At 48.7% G+C, this 23,841-nt stretch overlaps 1 protein-coding gene across 2 annotated transcripts in view; it reads right to left on the reverse strand.

Annotated features, from left to right (window-relative positions):
- The window catches only part of LOC140426801 (uncharacterized), a 140,369-nt gene that overhangs the window by 37,072 nt on the left and 79,456 nt on the right, over positions 1-23,841 (reverse strand). For both annotated transcript variants that reach the window (XM_072511989.1, XM_072511990.1), the window contains exons 10-12: positions 20,968-22,408; positions 19,731-19,892; positions 2,254-2,391 (exon numbers count right to left, since the gene is read on the reverse strand). In XM_072511989.1, coding sequence (XP_072368090.1) covers positions 2,254-2,391; positions 19,731-19,892; positions 20,968-22,408 — 1,741 coding nt within the window. The remainder of the gene's footprint in view (positions 1-2,253; positions 2,392-19,730; positions 19,893-20,967; positions 22,409-23,841) is intronic.

Below are 23,841 nucleotides of genomic sequence, written 5' to 3' on the forward strand. Positions count from 1 at the left end.
ACCTTGGATTGTAAACCTCCGAGCCCACGGTGGGGGACTCGAAGAGGAAGCAGTTTCTGGACGGCTGGATTTCCCAGCTGTGGGTGAGGAAAAGGGACCTGGATTGGAAGCACCATTGGGTCTCGAAGAGGTCATGGAATACATCAATTCCATGCAACAAGGAAGGCAATGGGACCTGATGGGTTCCCTGTGGACTTTTACAAAACATTTGCGACAGCACTGGTCCTGCACCTGTGGGAGATGTTGAACAACTCGTTGGCAAGAGGGACTCTGTCGCCCATGATGGCACAGGCTTCTTCTCACTGTGGAGAAGCCGGCGTTGGACTGGGGTGAGCACAGTAAAAAGTCTTACAATACCAGGTTAAAGTCCAACAGGCTTGTTTCAAACCACTAGCTTTTGGAGCACTGCTCCTTCCTCAGGTGAATCCACAGATTGATTCACCTGAGGAAGGAGCAGTGCTCCGAAAGCTAGTGATTTGAAACAAATCTGTTGGACTTTAACCTGGCGTTTGAAGACTTCTTACTGTACTGATCCCAAAGAAAGACAAAACCCAGTGGAGTATGTGTCATAGAGTCCCAGCTCACTGCTAAGCACTAAAAACACGAACGTCCTGGTTGGTGCTCTGGTTGGTGCTCTGGTGAGATGACTGGAGAGCTGCTTGCCAGAAGTGATCGCAGAAGACAGCTGACGGTGAATATCAGACCACCTGGGGTGGCGACACCAGAAGTGATCATCTCCCTGGACGCAGAGAAGGCATTTGACTGGGTGGATTGGAAGTACCTCATTGAGGTCCTGAAACAGTTTGGGCCAGTGTTCACCTCGTGGGTGAAATGCTGTACAGTGCTCCCATGGCAAGCATACGGACAATGCTAGCAGCTCAGGCTATTTCCGGCTGCACAGAGGCATGAGGCAGGGATGTCTGTTGTTCCTGTTCGCTCTGGCAATTGCGCCCCAGGCTGTTGTGCTCATATCAGCGGAGGGGTGGAGAAGCATTCAGAGAGGAGACAGGGGGCAGATTCTAACCCATGTGGGTGACCTGCTCCTCAACGTCTCGAGCTCCCCGCCAGCATGAGTGAGATAATGGAATTTCTGCGGGAACTCAGAGCCTTCTCAGGATATAAATTTAACTTGAGCAAGAGCGAAATCTTCCAGGTGAATCCCCAGGGGGAGAAGCAGAATCAAACTGGCCCAAACCAAGTTCAGATTCTTCAAGGTCCATAGAGCCCACAACTTGAACCGACTCTACAAGTGGAACCTGTCTAGCCTGGGAGGAGGGAAAAGGGACCTGCGGAAGTGGGACTTACTCCCGCTCTCCTTAGTGGGGCGTGTTCAGACAATAAAAATGAATATCTTGCCAAAGATTCCTCTTCGGATTGATATCACTCCTTATCTTCAGCCCCAAATCCTTCTTCACCAAGGTGGACAACCTAATCTTGGCCTTCGTGTGGGTGTGAAAGAACCCCAGGATCCGCAAAAGTGTCCTACAGAGAAGGCGGTGCTCGGGAGGCTTCGCACTGCCGAGCCTCCTGTTCTACAACTGGACAGCTTATGCAGAAAGGGCGCAGGGTTGGCTGGGGAAGGCGGAATGGGTACCGATGGAGAGACCTTCTGTATTGGGACATCCTTGCAGGCACTGGCCACTGCTCCACTCGCATTTCCCCCAACCAAGTTCTCAACGAGCCCTCGGTAGCCACACTATGAGCCTGGAACCAGCTCAGACACCATTTTAAACTTAGACATGTCCGTCGCAGCACCGACATGCAAAATCCACAGGTTCATCCTGGCCGATGTGGATGCCACGTGGAAAATCTGGAGAAGGGAGAAAGGGTGTTGAGGGTCAGAGACTTGTATGCAGGCGGCAGAGTAACAACCTTGGGAGAACTAACGGAGAAGCTCCCGAAAGCGAACGAGCTCCATTATCTTCAAGCACTAGATTTCCTCTGCAAGAAGGCCTCATCTTTCACCAGTTACCTGGACACACCCTGCTGGACAGACTTAGCACAGGACAAATTAGGGGAAGGAATGTGCACGAGTTATACACCATCCTGACTTGAAACTCTATCTGAATTCCTTCAACGTCAATGGGTATCCAAACAGTATTTTGGGTGTACCTACACAAGGACTGCATTGGCTTAGGGAGGCATTTCACCACCACCTTCTCAAGGGCAAACAATGCTCACAACCCATGAATGAAAAAATTTACTTCCTTCCACAGATGCGTTTCAAATTGTTTAGTCAATATTTGTGCTTACCTCACCCTTCGCTTTGATCAGAAAGATGTTATTAATCTTCCCAAAGAGTTCAGCAAGGTGGATCAAATCATTTTTTGTGCAATTGCCTGGTACCAAGTCAGCGATGTAAACTACTTGTCCAGGTTCTTCCTTTGTATTCTAGGAAGAAAGAAATCATCTTATAGTTAAAGACTATCACAACGCAATGCTCTGATCAATCCATACAACACTCACTCCACACATTGCCAGCAAGGCCAACCTACTGGTTGGGTGTTAAACAAATACATCACACCTATTTTCACCCAAGAGAATGAGGAGGTAGATATGGAACTCAGGGAGAGAGACTGTGAGGTTCTTGAATAAATTGACCTAGGAAGTGACAAGGTATTGGAGGTGTTGGCGGGCTTAAAAGGGGACAAATTGCCAGGTCCAGATTGAATTGTTTCCAGAAAGCTGTGGGAGGCGAGAGAGGAAATTGCAGGTCTCTGAGCCAAATTTTTAATTCCTCTCTGGTCACGAGGAGGATTACAGAACAACTAATGTGGGCCCACTATTTAAGAAAGGTTGTAGAGATAAGCCAATGAACTACATATCAGTGAGTCCCACATACGCCAGTGGTAGGGAAACTATTGGAGAAAATTCTGAAGGAAAGAATCTAGTTCCACTTGGAGAGGCAAGGATGATCAGGGATAGTCAACATTGCATTGTCAGAGGGAGGTCAAGCCTAACAAATTTGATTGAAATTTTTGAGCACGTGACAGGCATGTAGATGAGGGTAGTGCAGTTGATGTAGTTGATTTACGTGGATTTCAGGAAAGCCTTTGACTACATCCAACATTGGAGACGGCAAATGCACATGGGATACAGGGTAACTTGATACGGTGGATTCAAAATTGGCTTAGCTGTAGGAGACAAAGTGTGATGTCAGACGGTTGCTTTAGTGACTGGAAGCCGGTGTCCAGTGGAATTTTCTTCATGCACCCCCAATGCATGATGACCTAGATCAGCAAGTAATCTGGACATTCTGAATTCTCTCTCTGTGTACCCGAACAGGCGCCATAATGTGGCTACTAGGGGATTTTCACAGTAACTTTATTGCAGTGTTAATGTAAGCCTACTTGTGACAATAATAAAGATTATTTTTTTTAAAGTACATAAGTACTCCTGATAGTAGGGAAGTCCAAACAAAACTAGGAGTAACAGTTTGAGGATAAGGCGTAAACCTTTTAGGACTGAGGTGAGGAGAAATTTCTTCACCCAACATAGTGAAAGTATGGAATTCACTACCACAAAAAGTAGTTGAGGTGAAAACATTGTGCAATTTCAAGAAGGAATTAGATATAGTTCTTGGGGCTACAGGGATACGGGAGGAAGTCGGGATCAGAGTATTGAACTTTTTTTTTTTATAAATATGTTTTATTGAAATTTTTTCCCCAAACAACAATTTTTCCCTCTTATAAAGCAAACGCAACAATAACAATACACAAGTAACAAAACCCCTTTATCTTTGAACTAAACTAAACTAAACCCCCCCCCCCCCTCCCCGCCCTTCCCCCTGGGTTGCTGCTGCTGGTCATCTGTCTTCCCTCTAACGTTCCCCTAGGTAGTCGAGAAATGGCTGCCACCGCCTGGTGAACCCTTGAGCCGATCCTCTCAGGGCAAACTTTATCTGCTCCAGTTTAATGAACCCCGCCATATCATTTACCCAGGCCTCCAGTCCGGGGGGTTTTGCCTCCTTCCACATGAGTAGGATCCTGCGCCGGGCTACTAGGGACGCAAAGGCCACAACGTCGGCCTCTTTCGCCTCCTGCACTCCCGGCTCTTCCGCAACTCCAAATAGAGCTAACCCCCAGCCTGGTTTGACCCGGGCCTTCACCACCCGCGAAATCACTCCCGTCACTCCCTTCCAATACCCTTCCAGTGCCGGGCACGCCCAAAACATATGTGCGTGGCTTGCCAGGATCCCGCCACACCTCCCACATTTGTCCTCCACTCCAAAGAACCTGCTCAATCTTGCTCCCGTTATGTGTGCTCTATGTAGCACCTTAAATTGAATCAGGCCAAGCCTGGTGCATGAGGAAGAGGAATTTACCCTGCTTAGGGCATCAGCCCACATACCCTCCTCTATCTCCTCCCCTAGTTCTTCTTCCCGCTTTCCTTTTTGTTCGCCCACCGACTCCTCCCCCTCTTCCCTCATCTCTCGGTAAATCTCTGACACCTTGCCCTCTCCAACCCACACCCCTGAAAGCACCCTGTCCTGTATCCCCTGTGTCGGGAGCAACGGAAATTCCCTCACCTGTTGTCTAGTAAACGCCCTCACCTGCATATATCGCAAGAAATTTCCCCGGGGCAACTTATACTTTTCCTCCAATGCTCCCAAGCTCGCAAAAGTCCCATCTATAAATAAATCTCCCACCCTCCTAATTCCCAACTGGTACCAGCTCTGAAATCCTCCATCCATTCTTCCTGGGGCGAACCTATGGTTGTTCCTGATTGGGGACCCCACCAGGGCTCCCCGCACCCCTCTCTGTCGCCTCCACTGTCCCCAGATATTCAATGTTGCCGCCACCACCGGGTTCGTGGTAAACTTTTTAGGTGAGATCGGTAGCGGCGCCGTCACCAGCGCCTCTAAACTCGTCCCTTTACAGGACTTTCTCTCCAGTCTTTCCCACGCCGCTCCCTCACCCTCCATCATCCATTTACGTATCATTGCCACATTGGCTGCCCAATAGTATTCGCACAAGTTCGGTAGTGCCAATCCTCCTCTGTCCCTACTACGCTGAAGGAACCCCCTCCTTACTCTCGGAACCCTCCCTGCCCACACGAAGCTCGCGATGCTCCTGACTATTTTATTAAAAAAGGTCTTGGTGATTAGTATAGGGAGACATTGAAATACAAATAAGAACCTCGGGAGGACCATCATCTTAATTGCTTGCACCCTGCCCGCCAGCGATAGAGGCTGCATGTCCCACCTCTTGAAGTCCTCCTCCATTTGTTCTACCAACCGTGTCAGATTAAGTCTGTGCAAGGTTCCCCAGCTCCTAGCGATCTGAATCCCCAGGTATCGGAAGTTTCTTTCCACTTTCCTTAGAGGCAAGCCTTCTATCTCTCTACTCTGGTCCCCTGGATGTATCACAAATAATTCACTCTTCCTCATGTTTAGCCTATACCCAGAGAAATCCCCGAACCCCCTCAAAATTCGCATAACCTCTATCATCCCCCCCGCTGGGTCCGACACGTATAACAATAGGTCATCTGCGTATAACGAGACTCGGTGTTCTTCTCCCCCTCTAATCACCCCTCTCCATTTCCTGGAGTCTCTCAACGCCACGGCCAGAGGTTCAATTGCCAACGCGAACAACAATGGAGACAGCGGGCATCCCTGTCTTGTTCCCCTATATAGTCGGAAATACCCCGATCTATGTCGACCTGTAACTACGCTTGCCGTTGGAGCCCCATAAAGAAGTCTAACCCAGCTAATAAACCCGTTCCCAAACCCAAACCTCCTTAACACTTCCCATAAATACTCCCACTCCACCTTATCAAATGCCTTCTCTGCATCCATTGCTGCCACTATCTCTGCCTCCCCCTCCACTGGGGGCATCATTATCACCCCTAATAGTCGTCGCACGTTAACACTCAGTTGTCTCCCTTTTACGAACCCTGTCTGGTCTTCGTGCACCACCCCCGGGACACTGTCCTCTATCCTCGATGCCAGTACCTTTGCCAACAATTTGGCGTCCACGTTCAATAATGAAATGGGTCTATAGGACCCGCACTGCAACGGATCTTTATCCCTCTTCAAAATTAACGATATCGTCGCCTCCGACATCGTCGGGGGTAGAGTCCCCCCTTTCCTGGCCTCATTGAACGTCCTCACCATCAACGGGGCCAACAAGTCCACATATTTTCTGTAATACTCCACCGGGAACCCGTCTGGTCCTGGGGCCTTCCCTGCTTGCATGCTTCCCAGTCCCTTAATAACCTCGTCCACCCCAATCGGTGCCCCCTGGCCTACCACCCCCCGCTCCTCCACTTTCGGGAACCTCAATTGGTCCAGGAACTGCCGCATCCCTTCCTCTCCCTCTGGGGGTTGAGACCTATACAGTTCCTCATAGAAGGTCTTGAACACCTCATTTATCTTTCCTGCCCTTCGCACCGTGTCTCCCCTTTCGTCTCTAATTCATCCTATCTCCCTCGCTGCTGCCCTCTTTCGCAATTGATGAGCCAACAGGCGACTAGCCTTTTCCCCATATTCATACCTCCTCCCCTGTGCCTTCCTCCACAGTACCTCCGCCTTTCTGGTGGTCAGAAGGTCAAATTCCGTCTGGAGTCGTCTCCTCTCCCTGTACAATTCCTCCTCCGGGGTCTCTGCAAATTCCCTATCCACCCTTAAAATCTCCCCCAGTAATCTTTCCCTTTCCTTGGCCTCTGTTTTCCTTTTGTGGGCCCCAATGGAGATCAGCTCTCCTCTGACCACCGCTTTTAGTGCTTCCCATACCACTCCCACAGGGACCTCGCTGTCATCATTGACCTCCAGGTATCTCTCAATACACCCCCGCACTCTTGCACACACTCCCTCATCCGCCATCAGTCCCACATCTAATCGCCAGAGTGTTCTCTGCTCCCTTTCCTCTCCTAATTCCAGGTCCACCCAATGTGGGGCATGATCCGAAACCGCTATGGCTGAGTACTCAGCTTCTTCCACCCTAGAGATCAACGACCTTCCCAAAACAAAAAAATCTATCCGGGAGTACACTTTATGGACATGGGAGAAGGAAAACTCCCTAGCCCTAGGTCTAAGAAATCGCCATGGATCCACTCCCCCCATTTGGTCCATAAACCCCTTAAGTACCTTGGCCGCTGCCGGCCTTCTTCCGGTTCTTGAGCTGGATCTATCTAGCCCCGGGTCCAGCACCGTATTAAAGTCCCCTCCTAAAATCAAGTTTCCTACCTCCAGGTCCGGTATACGCCCCAGCATCCGTCTCATAAATCCCGCATCGTCCCAGTTTGGGGCATACACATTAACCAACACGACCTCCATTCCCTCCAGCCTGCCACTCACCATTACATATCTACCTCCGCTCTCTGCTACAATGTTCTTTGCTTCAAATGCTACCCGTTTCCCCACCAAAATGGCCACCCCTCTATTCTTTGCGTCCAGTCCTGAGTGGAACACCTGTCCCACCCATCCTTTCCTTAGCCTAACTTGGTCCGCCACCTTTAGGTGCGTCTCTTGGAGCATAACCACGTCTGCCCTTAGTCCTTTCAAATGCGCGAGCACTCGGGCCCTTTTTATCGGTCCGTTCAGGCCTCTCACGTTCCACGTGATCAGCCTCACTAGGGGGCTACCTGCCCCCCTCCCGTGTCGACTAGCCATTACCTTCTCTAGGCCAGTCCCATATCCCGCCTCCGCGCTCCCGCTCGCTCCCCCAGCGTCGCACACCATCCCCGTCCACCCACTCTTTTGCCATTTCCTTTTGGATTTCCGCAGCAGCAACCCAGTTGTTCCCCCCCCTCCCCCTCCCTCCCCGCTAGATCTCTTTCGAGCATGATTGCTCCCCCCATATTACTTCCGTAAGTCAGCTGACTTCAACTGACCCCGGCTACTCCTGCTCACTCCTCGACCCCCCCGTGTGGGGAACTCCCATCCGCCTTGCGCCTGTCTTCCCGCCTTATTCTTTCTGGCGCGGGAACATCCCTTTACCTGACCCGCCTCTTATGGCGCAGCTCCCTTTCCTCTCCCACTCCCCTTCCCCATTCTCCAACTATGTCCCATCTTTCCCCCCTCACCGGCGCCCACATTTCCCCAATGTCTCCCCCCTTCCCAATTTACTTCTCAATTGACTTCAACCATAACATTAACAATAACATTTCCTGCAGCATCAGTCCCTCAGTTCCGATCCAATTTCTCTTCTTTGATGAAGGTCCATGCTTCCTCCGCCGTCTCGAAATAATGGTGTCTCTCCTGATACGTGACCCATAGTCTTGCCGGCTGCAGCATCCCGAACTTCACCTTCCTTTTATGCAACACCTCTTTGGCTCGGTTGAAGCTCGCCCTCCTTCTCGCCACCTCCGCACTCCAATCCTGGTATACCCGTACCACTGCATTCTCCCATCTGCTACTCCGCACCTTTTTAGCCCATCTCAGGACCTCTTCTCTAACCTTAAGGCGGTAAAATCGCATGATTATCGCCCTGGGTGGTTCTCCCGCTTTTGGTCTTCTCGCCGGAATCCGATTTGCCCACTCCACCTCCAAGGGGCCCGTAGGGGCCTCAGCACCCATCAGTGAGCTCAGCATCGTACTTGCGTACGCGCCACAGTCCACTCCTTCCACACCCTCAGGGAGACCCAGTATCCGAAGGTTCTTCCTTCGCGCTCCATTTTCTAGGGCTTCGATCCTTTCAGTACATTTTTTATGAAGTGCCTCGTGCGTCTGTGTCTTAACCGCCAGGCCCAGGATCTCGTCCTCAATATCTGTCACCTTCTGCTCCACCACGCGGAGCTCTGCTCCTGGGTCTTTAATGTCTCCTTGAGCCCCTCAATTGCCTGTAGCAACGGGGTCAGCACCTCCCTCTTCAGCAGCTCCACGCACCATCTCACAATTTCATCCTGCTCAGGCCCCCATGTCGCCTGCGCTTTCTCCGCCGCCATCTTGTACTTCTCTTTTTCTGACCCTTTGGTCGACGATTCCTCGCACTGCAGCCGCCGCCGCCGGTTTTTTCCTCCTTCATTTGGGGGGGACTCCCTTCTCACACACCCCACACCGGGTTGCGTCGTCGAAAAATTCCCCATTGGGGCTCTTAAAAGAGCCCGAAGGTCCGTCGGAGCTGGAGCCGCCGAAGCGTGCGGCTAGCTAGGCATCACCGCAACCGGAAGTCCCTTCAGTGGCCTTGAAGAGGTCTTTTCAGTTGTTCCCTCTGCTGCTAGAATTCACCTTTGATACAGGCCCTCAGGTCAGCTTGCAGCTTTAAGCTTGCCCTTCCCCCGCCTGCATGCTGGAAGAGGCCCTGTTTATCCTGCAGTTGCAGCCAAATCTTTTACTGTTTCTGTCGTGTCTGGCAACCCAGAGACATACCCTTCCTGGGGGACACTGTCGGGGGAATATTGCAGCCTTCTTCCCACACCGGGAAATGTCAAACAGATGCCGTGGGGGCCCTGTAAAAGAGCCCAAAAGTCCGTTCCAAGCAGGAGCTGCCGAATATGCGACCTAGCTCTGCATAGCCGCACCCGGAAGTCCAGAGTATTGAACTTGATTATCAGCCATAATCAGAATGAATGGGGAGCAGGCACGAAGGGCCAAATGGCCTCCTGCTGCTTCTATTTATATGTATCTATGTATAATCAGTTACAGCTTCATGATGATCTCTGACATTCTGTGAAAAATATTCCAAGAGTAACAACCATTTAAATTTCATGTTCATAAATAGCAGCAAATATAATATTTCCTCCAAATGCCACATTTTTTGAACCATGGGAGCCTGCAAAGAGCTTGCCTGGTACCAGAGAAGCCATTTTGATAAAAGGTGAGATTATTGAATCTTCTGTGTCATTCTGTGAAATTTTGCTAGACAGCCCACAAAACAATTTTGGCAAAACAATGAGGAAATTGCAATAAGTTATTTTAAGGGTTCCACAATAGAATTCAATGTGAAGGACAAGATGCTGCCTAGGTAAATCTAACTACTTCAAATATCGCACAAAGATGTAAAAAGAGTGCATCAAAGAACTGATTTTCTCCCTTATATACGTGATTTGCAATGTTCCGACACCACTGTGATGGAATTAAACCACTGATTATTAGTGACACAATCAAGAACATGGAGATAGGCAAAATTGATTTTAACATATGTAAAGAATCAAGCTTCAAAATTGTTGTACGAAGAATCATCCTTCACTTGGCAATTTGGTCAAAATGATCATCACATTTTATAATGTAATACATCAAAATCCAGTCATTAGTAGGGACTTTTGAAATATTTTCCTCAAATATTTTTTCTTATAATTTGTCTTGCTATGTAAATGATATTCCTCCTTATAGCTTCAGTATATAGGAAGAGATGTAGGGCATTCAGCCCCTCGAGCCTGATCCAACATCAAATTTTGATCTGCACTTAAACTCCATTTGCCTGCCACCGCTCCATGTTCATGGAAAGAAATTTCAGACTTCAGAGCTCCAAATGACAACAGTGTGAATTATTCAGCACCTTCAGCATACTTAACCAGCTCAAGATGTTTGCACAATCATTATCTGACAAAATTTAACATGAAGCCACATAAACAGATATTAGGACAGTTAGGTTCATTTTAAGGAACATCTTCAAGGAGAGGTAAACAGACAAAGAGGTTTAGGGAGGAAAATCCTGAGCTTTAGCCAAGGCAACTAAAGGCTTTCAAAAACACAGGTTGCATGTCTATTGGAAAGCACTGCTTCCTCCTCACAAGGAACCACAGCGAGTTATCATAGATGTATCTGAAAATTACGCCAATTATTAAGGAGAGAACAGAAAATACTGGACAATCTCAGCGGGTCTGACAGCATCTGTGGAGAGAAAAGGGGGCAAATGTTTCGAGTTTGGATGACTCTTTGTCAAATGAGGGAAGGATTAAGGAGGGGAAGGAAGGATTAAAGAGGGAAAGATTAAGGTAGGATTAAGGAGGGAAATTGGACAGCACCTTTTGACACAAAAGGCAAATAGAAATCTGGAATTCACTCCCCAAATAGCAATGAGTGCTTTCTTGGCTGACATGCCCCCATCAACAGTTAGTAAGCAAAACTCTGCTGCCTATATCTTAACTTGCACCAAGTGTTCCCTGTATGAATACATTTAGAAGTTTCATGCCTTTCAATTAACATTTTGCTTTTTCTATTCTTACTACCAAAGTGAATTCACTTTAATTTCCCACACATTATTCTCCTTCTGCCACCTTGGTGACTACTCATTTAACCTTAAATAAATAATTGTCAGACTGAAAACAAGGATTGATTGTTTCAATTTGGGAAATAAAATTATACAATCACATTTCAATATTGCTGGATATATTGTTGATGGCTTTCAATTAGGTTACACTTGTCATTTGGTTTTAAGTCTTCATCCTTGATTAGCTAACACTTGTGTGATTATGTCATAGTCTTCAAAAGAATATACTGATGGCCAAACCCATTTCCTGAGACTATGAACCTTAGTTTTATACTCTCTGCCAGAAGGAACAACCTCACAACAATCACCTTGTTAAGCCTTTGAAGAATTTTAGAAGTTTCAATTAGATCACCTCTCATTCTGTTAAATTCCAGAGAATATTCGCCCATTCTACGTAATCTCTCTCATCCCAGGAATTAATCCAGTGAGCCTTCATTGTACTCCCTCTAAGGCAAGTACATTATTTGCTCAGACCAAAATAGTACACTGTATTCTTTTTCTTGTGTTCCAATCTCCTTACAATAATAGTTAGCATATCATTCGTCTTTCTGCCTGCATGGTTAACTTCTTTGATGATAACAAAAAGCTATGTGGGAGAATAAGCTGTGCAGAGAACACAAAATGGCTGCAACGGAATGTAGGGCAGCAAAATTACTGATGAAGAATGTTGCAGATCGCGTAGAACATGGGAAAATTATTCACTTTGATGGGAAGAATGGAAAAGCAGATTATTATTTAAACGGAGAGGCTAGTATTTTTGTGATTCAAGGGATTTGAATGTCTGTACACCAATCACAACAAAAGAAAGTGATTATGCGGGTACAAAAGCAAATATTGTGCTAGCCTTTGTTGTATGTGGCCTACTCCTGCTCCTTTTAAAACACTAAATTGGTCATTTCTTCAATTCAGTAAGGCAGTAGATGACAATATAAGCTGCCATTCTTACACTTTAGTGCAAACCATCTATGATGGACTCACGCTCTCGTTAGTTCACTCCTTTGTTATGGGCCAGGGTTTAGAGAACCCCAAATGTGTCATGGAGTTCACCTGACCCACAACTTTTAATAGATTGTGGTCCTGGAGAACACAAGGGCCCACTTTACAGGCGTGATGCAACAGAGAATTAAGAGTATTTTTAAACAAAAACAATGTTTATTCTATGAACCCAGTTAACATTTTATAAACATAGTGAACGTCTTAGCAACCATCAATTCAATACCCCCCCTACCCCCAAGAATGCAGTACTCTATAAGTAACCCTCAAATCTTTCCTTTTAACATCCATAAGACAAAAACCCTTTTTACAGAAGGACAGCAGGTTTAAATTCTGTACTGAGAGCAGTTGCCACTTTGAAATCACCAAATGAACATTCTTTAGCTTGCAGAGATTCATTTTTTTTATTAAATATTTTATTGAAAATTTTTGGTCAACCAACACAGTACATTGTGCATCCTTTACACAATATTATAACAACACAAATAACAATGACCTATTTTATAAACAAAAATGAATAAATAATAAATAACAAAAATGAAAACTAGCCCTAATTGGCAACTGCCTTGTCACAAGTAACACTCTCCAAAAATATAATTTAACAGTCCAATATATAATTATCTGTAGCAACGACCTATACATACTATACAGTATATATTAACAACCCTGAGAGTCCTTCTGGTTCCTCCCCCCCCCCCCACCCCTCCACCCCTCCCCCCCTCCCCCCCCACCCCTCTCCCCCCCCCACCCCTCCCGCCCCCCCACCCCTCCCCCCACCCCTCTCCCCCCCCACCACTCCCCCCCCACCCCTCTCCCCCCCTCCCGCCCCCCACCCCTCCCCCCCCACCCCTCTCCCCCCCTCCCGCCCCCCACCCCTCTCCCCCCCCCCGCCCCCCCACCCCTCCCCCCCCACCCCTCTCCCCCCCTCCCGCCCCCCACCCCTCTCCCCCCCCCGCCCCCCCACCCCTCCCCCCCTCCCTCCCCCCTCCCCCCCTCCCCCCCTCCCCCCCCCACCCCTCCCCCCCCCCCCACCCCTCCCCCCCCCCCCACCCCTCCCCCCCCCCCCCCTCCCCCCCCCACCCCTCCCCCCCCCCCCACCCCCCCCCACCCCTCCCCCCCCCCCACCCCTCCCCACCCCTCCCCCCCCCCCCACCCCTCCCCCCCCCACCCCCACCCCTCCCCCCCCCCCCCCCCCGATCCTGGGCCGCTGCTGCTGCCTTCTTTTTCCCATTCCGTCTATCTTTCTGCGAGGTATTCGACGAACGGTTGCCACCGCCTGGTGAACCCTTGAGCCGACCCCCTTAGGACGAACTTAATCTGCTCTAGCTTTATAAATCCCGCCATGTCATTTATCCAGGTCTCCACCCCCGGGGGCTTGGCTTCTTTCCACATTAGCAATATCCTGCGCCGGCCTACTAGGGACGCAAAGGCCAAAACATCGGCCTCTCTCGCCTCCTGCACTCCCGGCTCTTGTGCAACCCCAAATATAGCCAACCCCCAGCTTGGTTCGACCCGGACTCCTACTACTTTTGAAAGCACCTTTGTCACCCCCATCCAAAACCCCTGTAGTGCCGGGCATGACCAAAACATATGGGTATGATTCGCTGGGCTTCTCGAGCACCTCGCACACCTATCCTCCACCCCAAAAAATTTACTGAGCCGTGCTCCAGTCATATGTGCCCTTTGTAATACCTTAAACTGAATCAGGCTTAGCCTGGCACACGAGGACGACGAGTTTACCCTGCTTAGGGCATCTGCCCACAGCCCCTCCTCGATCTCCTCCCCCAGCTCTTCTTCCCATTTCCCTTTTAGTTCATCTACCATAGTCTCCCCTTCGTCCCTCATTTCCCTATATATATCTGACACCTTACCATCCCCCACCCATGTCTTTGAGATCACTCTGTCCTGCACCTCTTGTGTCGGGAGCTGCGGGAATTCCCTCACCTGTTGCCTCGCAAAAGCCCTCAGTTGCATATACCTGAATGCATTCCCTTGGGGCAACCCATATTTCTCGGTCAGCGCTCCCAGACTCGCGAACTTCCCATCCACAAACAGATCTTTCAGTTGCGTTATTCCTGCTCTTTGCCACATTCCATATCCCCCATCCATTCCCCCCGGGGCAAACCTATGGTTGTTTCTTATCGGGGACCCCCCCCAAGGCTCCAGTCTTTCCCCTATGCCGTCTCCACTGTCCCCAAATCTTCAGGGTAGCCACCACCACCGGGCTTGTGGTGTAGTTCCTCGGTGAGAACGGCAATGGGGCTGTCACCATAGCCTGTAGGCTAGTCCCCCTACAGGACGCCCTCTCTAATCTCTTCCACGCCGCTCCCTCCTCCTCTCCCATCCACTTACTCACCATTGAAATATTAGCGGCCCAATAATACTCACTTAGGCTCGGTAGTGCCAGCCCCCCCCTATCCCTGCTACGCTGTAAGAATCCCTTCCTCACTCTCGGGGTCTTCCCGGCCCACACAAAACCCATGATGCTCTTTTCAATCCTTTTAAAAAAAGCCTTCGTGATCACCACCGGGAGGCACTGAAACACAAAGAGGAATCTCGGGAGGACCACCATCTTAACCGCCTGCACCCTCCCTGCCATTGACAGGGATACCATATCCCATCTCTTGAAATCTTCCTCCATCTGTTCCACCAACCGCGTTAAATTTAACCTATGCAATGTGCCCCAATTCTTAGCTATCTGGATCCCCAGGTAACGAAAGTCCCTTGTTACCTTCCTCAACGGTAGGTCCTCTATTTCTCTACTCTGCTCCCCTGGATGCACCACAAACAACTCACTTTTCCCCATGTTCAATTTATACCCTGAAAAATCCCCAAACTCCCCAAGTATCCGCATTATTTCTGGCATCCCCTCCGCCGGGTCCGCCACGTATAGTAGCAAATTGTCCGCATACAAAGATACCCGGTGCTCTTCTCCTCCCCGAAGTACTCCCCTCCACTTCTTGGAACCCCTCAACGCTATCGCCAGGGGCTCAATCGCCAGTGCAAACAATAATGGGGACAGAGGGCATCCCTGCCTTGTCCCTCTATCGAGCCGAAAATATGCAGATCCCCGTCCATTCGTGACCACGCTCGCCACTGGGGCCCTATACAACAGCTGCACCCATCTAACATACCCCTCTCCAAAACCAAATCTCCTCAACACCTCCCACAAATAATCCCACTCCACTCTATCAAATGCTTTCTCGGCATCCATCGCCACTACTATCTCCGTTTCTCCCTCTGGTGGGGCCATCATCATTACCCCTAACAACCTCCGTATATTCGTGTTCAGCTGTCTCCCCTTCACAAACCCAGTTTGGTCCTCGTGGACCACCCCCGGGACACATTCCTCTATTCTCATTGCCATTACCTTGGCCAGGACCTTGGCATCTACATTTAGGAGGGAAATAGGTCTATAGGACCCGCATTGTAGCGGGTCCTTTTCCTTCTTTAAGAGAAGTGATATCGTTGCTTCAGACATAGTCGGGGGCAGTTGTCCCCTTTCCTTTGCCTCATTAAAGGTCCTCGTCAGTACCGGGGCGAGCAAGTCCACATATTTTCTATAGAATTCGACTGGGAATCCATCCGGTCCCGGGGCCTTTCCCGCCTGCATGCTCCTAATTCCTTTCACCACTTCTTCTACCTCGATCTGTACTCCCAGTCCCACCCTTTCCTGCTCTTCCACCTTGGGAAATTCCAGCCGATCCAAGAAGCCCATCATTCTCTCCCTCCCATCCGGGGGTTGAGCTTCATATAATTTTTTATAAAATGTCTTGAACACTCCATTCACTCTCTCCGCTCCCCGCTCCATCTCTCCTTCCTCATCCCTCACTCCCCCTATTTCCCTCGCTGCTCCCCTTTTCCTCAATTGGTGTGCCAGCAACCTGCTCGCCTTCTCCCCATATTCGTACTGTACACCCTGTGCCTTCCTCCATTGTGCCTCTGCAGTGCCTGTAGTCAGCAAGTCAAATTCTACATGTAGCCTTTGCCTTTCCCTGTACAGTCCCTCCTCCAGTGCTTCCGCATATTGTCTGTCCACCCTCAAAAGTTCTTGCAGCAACCGCTCCCGTTCCTTACTCTCCTGCTTCCCTTTATGTGCCCTTATTGATATCAGCTCCCCTCTAACCACCGCCTTCAGCGCCTCCCAGACCACTCCCACCTGGACCTCCCCATTATCATTGAGTTCCAAGTACTTTTCAATGCACCCCCTCACCCTTAGACACCCCCCCTCATCTGCCATTAGTCCCATGTCCATTCTCCAGGGTGGGCGCCCTCCTGTTTCCTCCCCTATCTCCAAGTCCACCCAGTGTGGAGCGTGATCCGATATGGCTATAGCCGTATACTCCGTTCCCCTCACCTTCGGGATCAATGCCCTATCCAGCACAAAAAAGTCTATTCGCGAGTAGACTTTATGGGCATAGGAGAAAAACGAGAACTCCTTACTCCTAGGTCTGCTAAATCTCCACGGGTCTACACCTCCCATCTGCTCCATAAAATCTTTAAGTACCTTGGCTGCTGCCGGCCTCCTTCCAGTCCTGGACTTCGACCTATCCAGCCCTGGTTCCAACACCGTATTAAAATCTCCCCCCATTATCAGCTTTCCCATCTCTAGGTCCGGAATGCGTCCTAGCATCCGCCTCATAAAATTGGCATCATCCCAGTTCGGGGCATATACGTTTACCAAAACCACCGTCTCCCCCTGTAGTTTGCCACTCACCATCACGTATCTGCCCCCGTTATCCGCCACTATAGTCTTTGCCTCGAACATTACCCGCTTCCCCACTAATATAGCCACCCCCCTGTTTTCCGCATCTAGCCCCGAATGGAACACCTGCCCCACCCATCCTGTGCGTAGCCTAACCTGGTCTATCAGTTTCAGGTGCGTTTCCTGTAACATAACCACATCTGCCTTAAGTTTCTTAAGGTGTGCGAGTACCCGTGCCCTCTTTATCGGCCCGTTCAGCCCTCTCACGTTCCACGTGATCAGCCGAGTTGGGGGGCTTCCTACCCCCCCCCCTTGTCGATTAGCCATCACCTTTTTCCAGCTCCTCACCCGGTTCCCACGCAGCTGTATCTCCCCCAGGCGGTGCCCCCCCGCCCATCCTCTCCCATACCAGCTCCCCCCTCTCCCCAGCAGCAGCAACCCAGTAATTCCCCCCTCCCACCCCCCCCGCTAGATCCCCCGCTAGCGTAATTACTCCCCCCATGTTGCTCCCAGAAGTCAGCAAACTCTGGCTGACCTCGGCTTCCCCCCGTGACCTCGGCTCGCACCGTGCGACGCCCCCTCCTTCCTGCTTCTCTATTCCCGCCATGATTATCATAGCGCGGGAACCAAGCCCGCGCTTCTCCCTTGGCCCCGCCCCCAATGGCCAACGCCCCATCTCCTCCACCTCCCCTCCTCCCCCCATCACCACCTGTGGGAGAGAGAAAAGTTACCACATCGCAGGATTAGTACATAAAACCCCTCTTTGCCCCCCACATTCGCCCCACCACTTTGTTCGAACGTTCCTTTTAATAACCCGCTCATTCCAGTTTTTCTTCCACAATAAAAGTCCACGCTTCATCCGCCGTCTCAAAGTAGTGGTGCCTCCCTCGATATGTGACCCACAGTCTTGCCGGTTGCAGCATTCCAAATTTTATCTTCTTTTTATGAATCACCACCTTGGCCCGATTAAAGCTCGCCCTCCTTCTCGCCACCTCTGCACTCCAGTCTTGATAAACGCGGATCACCACGTTCTCCCATTTACTGCTCCGAGTTTTCTTCGCCCATCTGAGGACCATTTCTCTATCCTTAAAATGGAGGAATCTCACCACTATGGCTCTGGGAATTTCTCCTGCTCTCGGTCCTCGCGCCATCACTCGGTATGCTCCCTCCACCTCCAACGGACCCGCCGGGGCCTCCGCTCCCATTAACGAGTGCAGCATCGTGCTCACATATGCCCCGACGTCCGCTCCCTCCACACCTTCAGGAAGACCAAGAATCCTCAGGTTGTTCCTCCTTGCGTTGTTCTCCAGTGCCTCCAACCTTTCCACACATCGTTTCTGATGTGCCTCCTGCGTCTCCGTCTTCACCACCAGGCCCTGTATATCGTCCTCATTCTCGGCTGCCTTTGCCTTCACAACCCGAAGCTCCCGCTCCTGGGTCTTTTGTTCCTCCTTTAGCCCTTCGATCGCCTGTAGTATCGGGGCCAACAGCTCTTTCTTCATTTCCTTTTTGATCTCTTCCACACAGCATTTCAAGAACTCTTGTTGTTCAGGGCCCCATGTTAAACTGCCACCTTCCGACGCCATCTTGGTTTTTGCTTGCCTTCCTTGCCGCTGTTCTAAAGGATCCACTGCAATCTGGCCACTCTCTCCTCCTTTTTCCATCCGTATCCAGGGGGGATTCCCTTCTGGTTTACCGCACAGTGTTTTTAGCCGTCAAAATTGCCGTTGAGGCTCCTATCAAGAGCCCAAAAGTCCGTTTCACAGGGAGCTGCCGAAACGTGCGACTCAGCTGGTCATCGCCGCACCCGGAAGTCTTGCAGAGATTCATACACATCTTCCCGTGACTGCAGCTTTTCCAAATCTAAAACGAAACTGAAACAGAGCAACAAAGCAGCTTTCCCGCTCAAAATGAAAGTGAAAGACAGCCCAGCTCCACCCACACTCTGACATCACTGCTGCCATTTGAGAAACACACATTTCTTAAAGGGACTCTTACATGACAACTTGCCCAAAATCATCTTGTTCTTACAAAGAGCTGGAACATAGGTGGCACCCAAATCAATTGGGGTGGATTGTTTATACATAAATATTATCCTTCACAAGAAGACTTCTGTAATTATTCTTTGAAGGTGTCAAGTAACTGTGTTTCCTTTTGAGCAGGAAGTGGTGCTTAACCCTGGGCAGGTGACTTGTATTTTATCTGCACCCAGAGGATCAAGTGGAAGTCAAATTGCGGCAATGTAAACAGGACATCAGAGGGCACAATTTGGACTGTTTCTGAGCTTAGTGCCGCAATCAGCCAAACAGTGCGGTCCCAATCAAGGGAATTATAAAAATTACCATGTGGCAGAAGCCATGTTTCTGCTTTGTCGCTTCTTCCCAATTATCTCCTTTAATATTGCCCCAATCCATCGAGAACATGTGCTACAAAACTATCCAGGAGCACTGAGATACCCGAGCCTGATCAAAACATATGTAAAACCTTTTACTAGAGGGTTAATGTAATGCAGGCATTTTTCTCGAATATGTTTGCACATTTAGAGTCAGAGTCCCTTTTGGTATTGAAGTACTTCTAAAAAGAGGATGGACTACAGATCATTTTTACTCCAGATCTATAATTGTATGATATATAAATTATTTTCTTTTAAGCCCTGGTTTATGCCTGCAGATTCTTATTTGAATAAGGAACAAATTTTATATTTAATTAAATGAAAAGTGTGTCGTTAAAAATCAATTCCCAAAATTAAAGAATAAAATCAGCTTTTGCCCCAACAGAGCAGGAAAATACATCAACCTTATATTTACAATGTTATACATGATTTTTCCTGCAGGGTCCCTATTGCTGGACAAGCGAGGAATGACATTTCTTGGTAATACCTGGCTCACAGGCTTAACCGCTGGGTAATTCTGGACTTTTCCAAATTTAGCACCAAGTTTTCCAATAGCAATGTTTGGATAACCAACAGGAGGCAGGTTCTCAAGTAACACCATCCGCTTCTCTGGACCAGTCTCTTTCTGTGGACCAATTTCTCTCTGTGTCTAGATAGAAAGAGAAAGAAGACATATTAGAATCAGGTATACAATTAACTGTTGTTTAACTTTTGACCACTTTGCCCTTTTCACTTCATTAGTTCGCATACAGACTTAGTGGACCACTTTTTCTGAGGCGATGATTAACATTACCGTGTTAAAGCAAAGTGAACATAGCACTATTATACCTGCCTTGGGCACAGCTAATACTGACAAGCAGAGGAAAATCTGGAAAGTGTTGAATTCTCTAATGTGATGATATCCCAACATTTGTGGAAAGAAAAATAAATCACCAAAATATTAAAAATGAAGAGCAAGGAGTATTATTTGAGGCTAAAACTGCAACAATTTGTTGGGAATCAATCAAACATAATTGTTTGGTTTTGTAAGTTGGTCTTTTATACACTCAAACATCTAATTTAGTCCAACAATGTCTGCAGCTTTACAGCGAAGTACACCAATGTTTAAAGTCAATTTTCCAGGAACACAATTTTAAAACCAGGTTCATTCCCATTATCAAGGTAAAAAAAACTAAATTCTACTTGCACAATATTTTGTCAAAAAATGATCCTGAATGGGATTTAAGTCCTTAATTTAAAAAAAATAAATTTAAAGTACCCAATTATTTTTTTTCCAGTTGAGGGGAATTTAGCGTGGCCAATCCACAACCTGCATATCTTTGGTTGTGGGGGTGAGACTCAACGCAAACACGGGAGAAACTCCACATGGATAGTGACACGGGGCCGGGATTGAACCTGGGTCTTGGGTGCCTTGAGGCAGCAGTGCTAACCACTGCGTCACAATGCCGCCCTTAACTCGTTAATTTAAATGTTACAAGAACCTTTGCATCAAAGCTCATGGTTCCAATGATCTGTTTCCAACTCTTTCTGGTGGATTTCTGTTGATTTATAAGTAGATAATCAAAACCTCAATCAGCACACTATTTACAGCAGACACTCTATTGTCCCTTTCACTTCTTCTTACCCATCAGCAACCTCTTGCAACCGAAATATGTAGCGTAGCTAAAGAATGGAGAAAAAACCCATGAAATATAATTTAAAGAAAACAGAGCAGAATCATTTACCTTAACTGGCACCGTCTCCTGTCGAAGCATTTTTGCATTAGTTCGAGTATCAGTTTCTTTCATTTCATTCTTGGATTCATTTCGTGTATTCTCCAGAACGATATCATCTTCTGAATCAGACTTTTCCATCAAAGTTTGCAGTTCTGAATCACTTTCCAGGAAAGGAATAGTAGTCTCACGGAAAAGCTCCTCTAATTTCATTTCTACCTCATTATTTATTTCATGCTTCACCCTATCCTCTGAAATACTGCTTTTAAAGTTTTCCCACACTGCACTGTCACTGCTTGCAAATTTTTTCCACTCTCTCTCTAGGTTCTCAATCTTCTCCCGCTCTGTCCTCTCACTGCTGTCTCCCCACTCGACCCTTTCGCTGCTGTCTCCCCACTCGATCTTCTCGCTGCTGTTGCCCCACTCGATCTTCTCGCTGCTGTTGCCCCACTCAATCTTCTCGCTGCTGTTGCCCCACTCGATCTTCTCGCTGCTGTTGCCCCACTCGATCTTCTCGCTGCTGTTGCCCCAGTCTTTTTTCTCACTGCTGTTGCCCCACTCGATCTTCTCGCTGCTGTTGCCCCACTCTATCTTCTCGCTGCCGTCTCCCCATTCGATCTTCTCGTTGCTGTCTCCCCACACGATCCTCTCACTACTGTCTCCCCACTCGATCCTTTCACTGCTATCACCCCACGCGATCCTCTCGTTGCTGTCTCCCCACACCATCCCCTCGCTGCTATCTCCCCAAATGATCCTCTCACTGCTGCCTCCCCGCGCTCTCCTCTCACTGCTACCATCCAACTCTCCACCCTCACTGCTGTCTCCCCAAATAATCCTCTCACTGCTACCTTCCCGGTCACTGCTACCTTCCCGGTCGCTGCTGCCTCCCCGGTCGCTGCTGCCTCCCCGGTCGCTGCTGCCCCCCCGGTCACTGCTGCCTCCCCGCTCTGCTCTCTGTCTGCTGCCATCCCGTTTCCTTTTCTCACTCTTGGCTCCTTGCACTCTCCTCTCTCTGCTTCCTCTCTGCCCACCTCTTTCACGGCTGCCCCTACATTCAGCCCTCTCGTGACTGCCCCTACGCTCGTCTCTGTCACGGCTAGCCCTACGCCTTTCTCTCCCATTTCTGTCCCTGCGCCCTCCTCGCTCTCGGCTGCCCCATCGCCCTCCTCTTTCACGGTCTGCTCTCTCTCGACCAGCCCTCCGTGCTCTTCTTTCACGGTTTCGCCACCTTATTCTTTGCTCTATTTGTTCTCGAGTTCTGCGCAGCTTTCTTTCACTGTTTCTAGGCCGTGTTCTCTTTCTCCACTCTGCTGGTTCACCACTTTCATCAGAGCTCTTTGACTCTGCTGTTTCACTACTCTCGGAGCTTTTCCTCTCTCTTTCCGATGTTGAGGACTTTTTCAAATCACCAGATTTATATTTCATGATGGGACCCAGAAAACTTTCTTTTGTACTGTAAAGGAAAATAAATTGATTGTACACAATATTACAGGGTCTTAGTTTTGCCATTATATATTTAGTTTGGCTATTCAATTTCTTCAAAAGAAACAGCAGTTTTAGAATCATAGAATCCCGACAGTGCAGGAGGCCATTCGGACCATTGACCCTTTGAAAGACCACCCTACCTAGGCCCAATCCCCATCCTATTCCTGCAACCCCATCCTAAGGGGCAATTTAGCATGGCTAATCCAGCGGAATGGTAGCACAGTGGTTAGCACTGTTGCTTCACAGCACCAGGGACTCGGGGTTGCTGTCTGCATGTTCTCCTGTGTCTGCGTGGGTTTCCTCCGGGTGCTCCAGTTTCCTCCCACAAGCCCTGCAAGTTCGGTGTATTGGTCATTCTGAATTCTCCCTCAGTGTACCCGAACAGGTGCCGGAATGTGGCGACAGTTTTCACAGTAACTTCATTGCAGTGTTAATGTAAGCCTACTTGTGACACTAAAGATTATTACCTCACCTGCACATCTTTGGGCTGTGGGAGGAATCCGGAGCACTCGGAGGAAACCCACACAGACATGGGGAGAATGTGCAAACTCTACGCACAGTCATGCGAGTGTGCAATCGAACCCGTGTCCCTGGCACTGCGAGGCAGCAGTGCTAACCACTCTACCACCGTGCCGCCCATGATCATGATCATTTTCCTCTGTATCTCACTTAGTTATACCAATGGCCCTAGTTTTGGACAGCGATGATGTTTCGTATTTGGTTCAATGCCGAACAAGGGAACATAGCTTTTTCTCCCTCTTTCTTTCAATTGCTCCCCACCTCCTCACTTGAAGACGTAATATCTGCATATGCTTTCGTGGGCACAGACTGCCCTCCAATTCCTCAGCCAATTGATTTTACTTCCTATGCAACAGTGAGTATTAGCTGGTTATTCCATTTGCAAGGCCGAGGCAAAGAGTAGATTTTCCAGCCAGTCCATTAGATTTTGAGTGGAAGAAATAATCTTGACTGATATTCTCCAAGTAGCCTAGAGACCGAGGCTAGTTGCAACATCCCTATGACCCCCTCAACAGACTGAGAATGAAGAGACAATGAATGTGGGTCATTCCTGATCTTCATGGTTCATTAATTAACTCGAGTAGCAATTTTTATTCACTTAAACCACAAGGATACAAAGAAACTTTGTTTGCAATTCAAGCCAATAGACATCTAATTAAATAGATTTACAACTGAATCAGGTGTCTGGTTTTAGTGCATATGAAAATTATAGGTAAGGTATGGTGGTGCAACTAACTGGAGCTGCAGTACTGGAATACCTGTTTACCCCATAATCCATACACAACTGAGTTGCCAGTTCTATGCTAAACATAGGGAGGTGCCTAGCAGCAGCATTTCCTAACTATCAAACGGGTTACGGAGAGTTTGGTATTTACACAAAGA

Source organism: Scyliorhinus torazame, chromosome 7, assembly GCF_047496885.1.
Source record: "Scyliorhinus torazame isolate Kashiwa2021f chromosome 7, sScyTor2.1, whole genome shotgun sequence".
In the NCBI taxonomy this organism is placed as follows: Eukaryota; Metazoa; Chordata; class Chondrichthyes; order Carcharhiniformes; family Scyliorhinidae; genus Scyliorhinus; species Scyliorhinus torazame.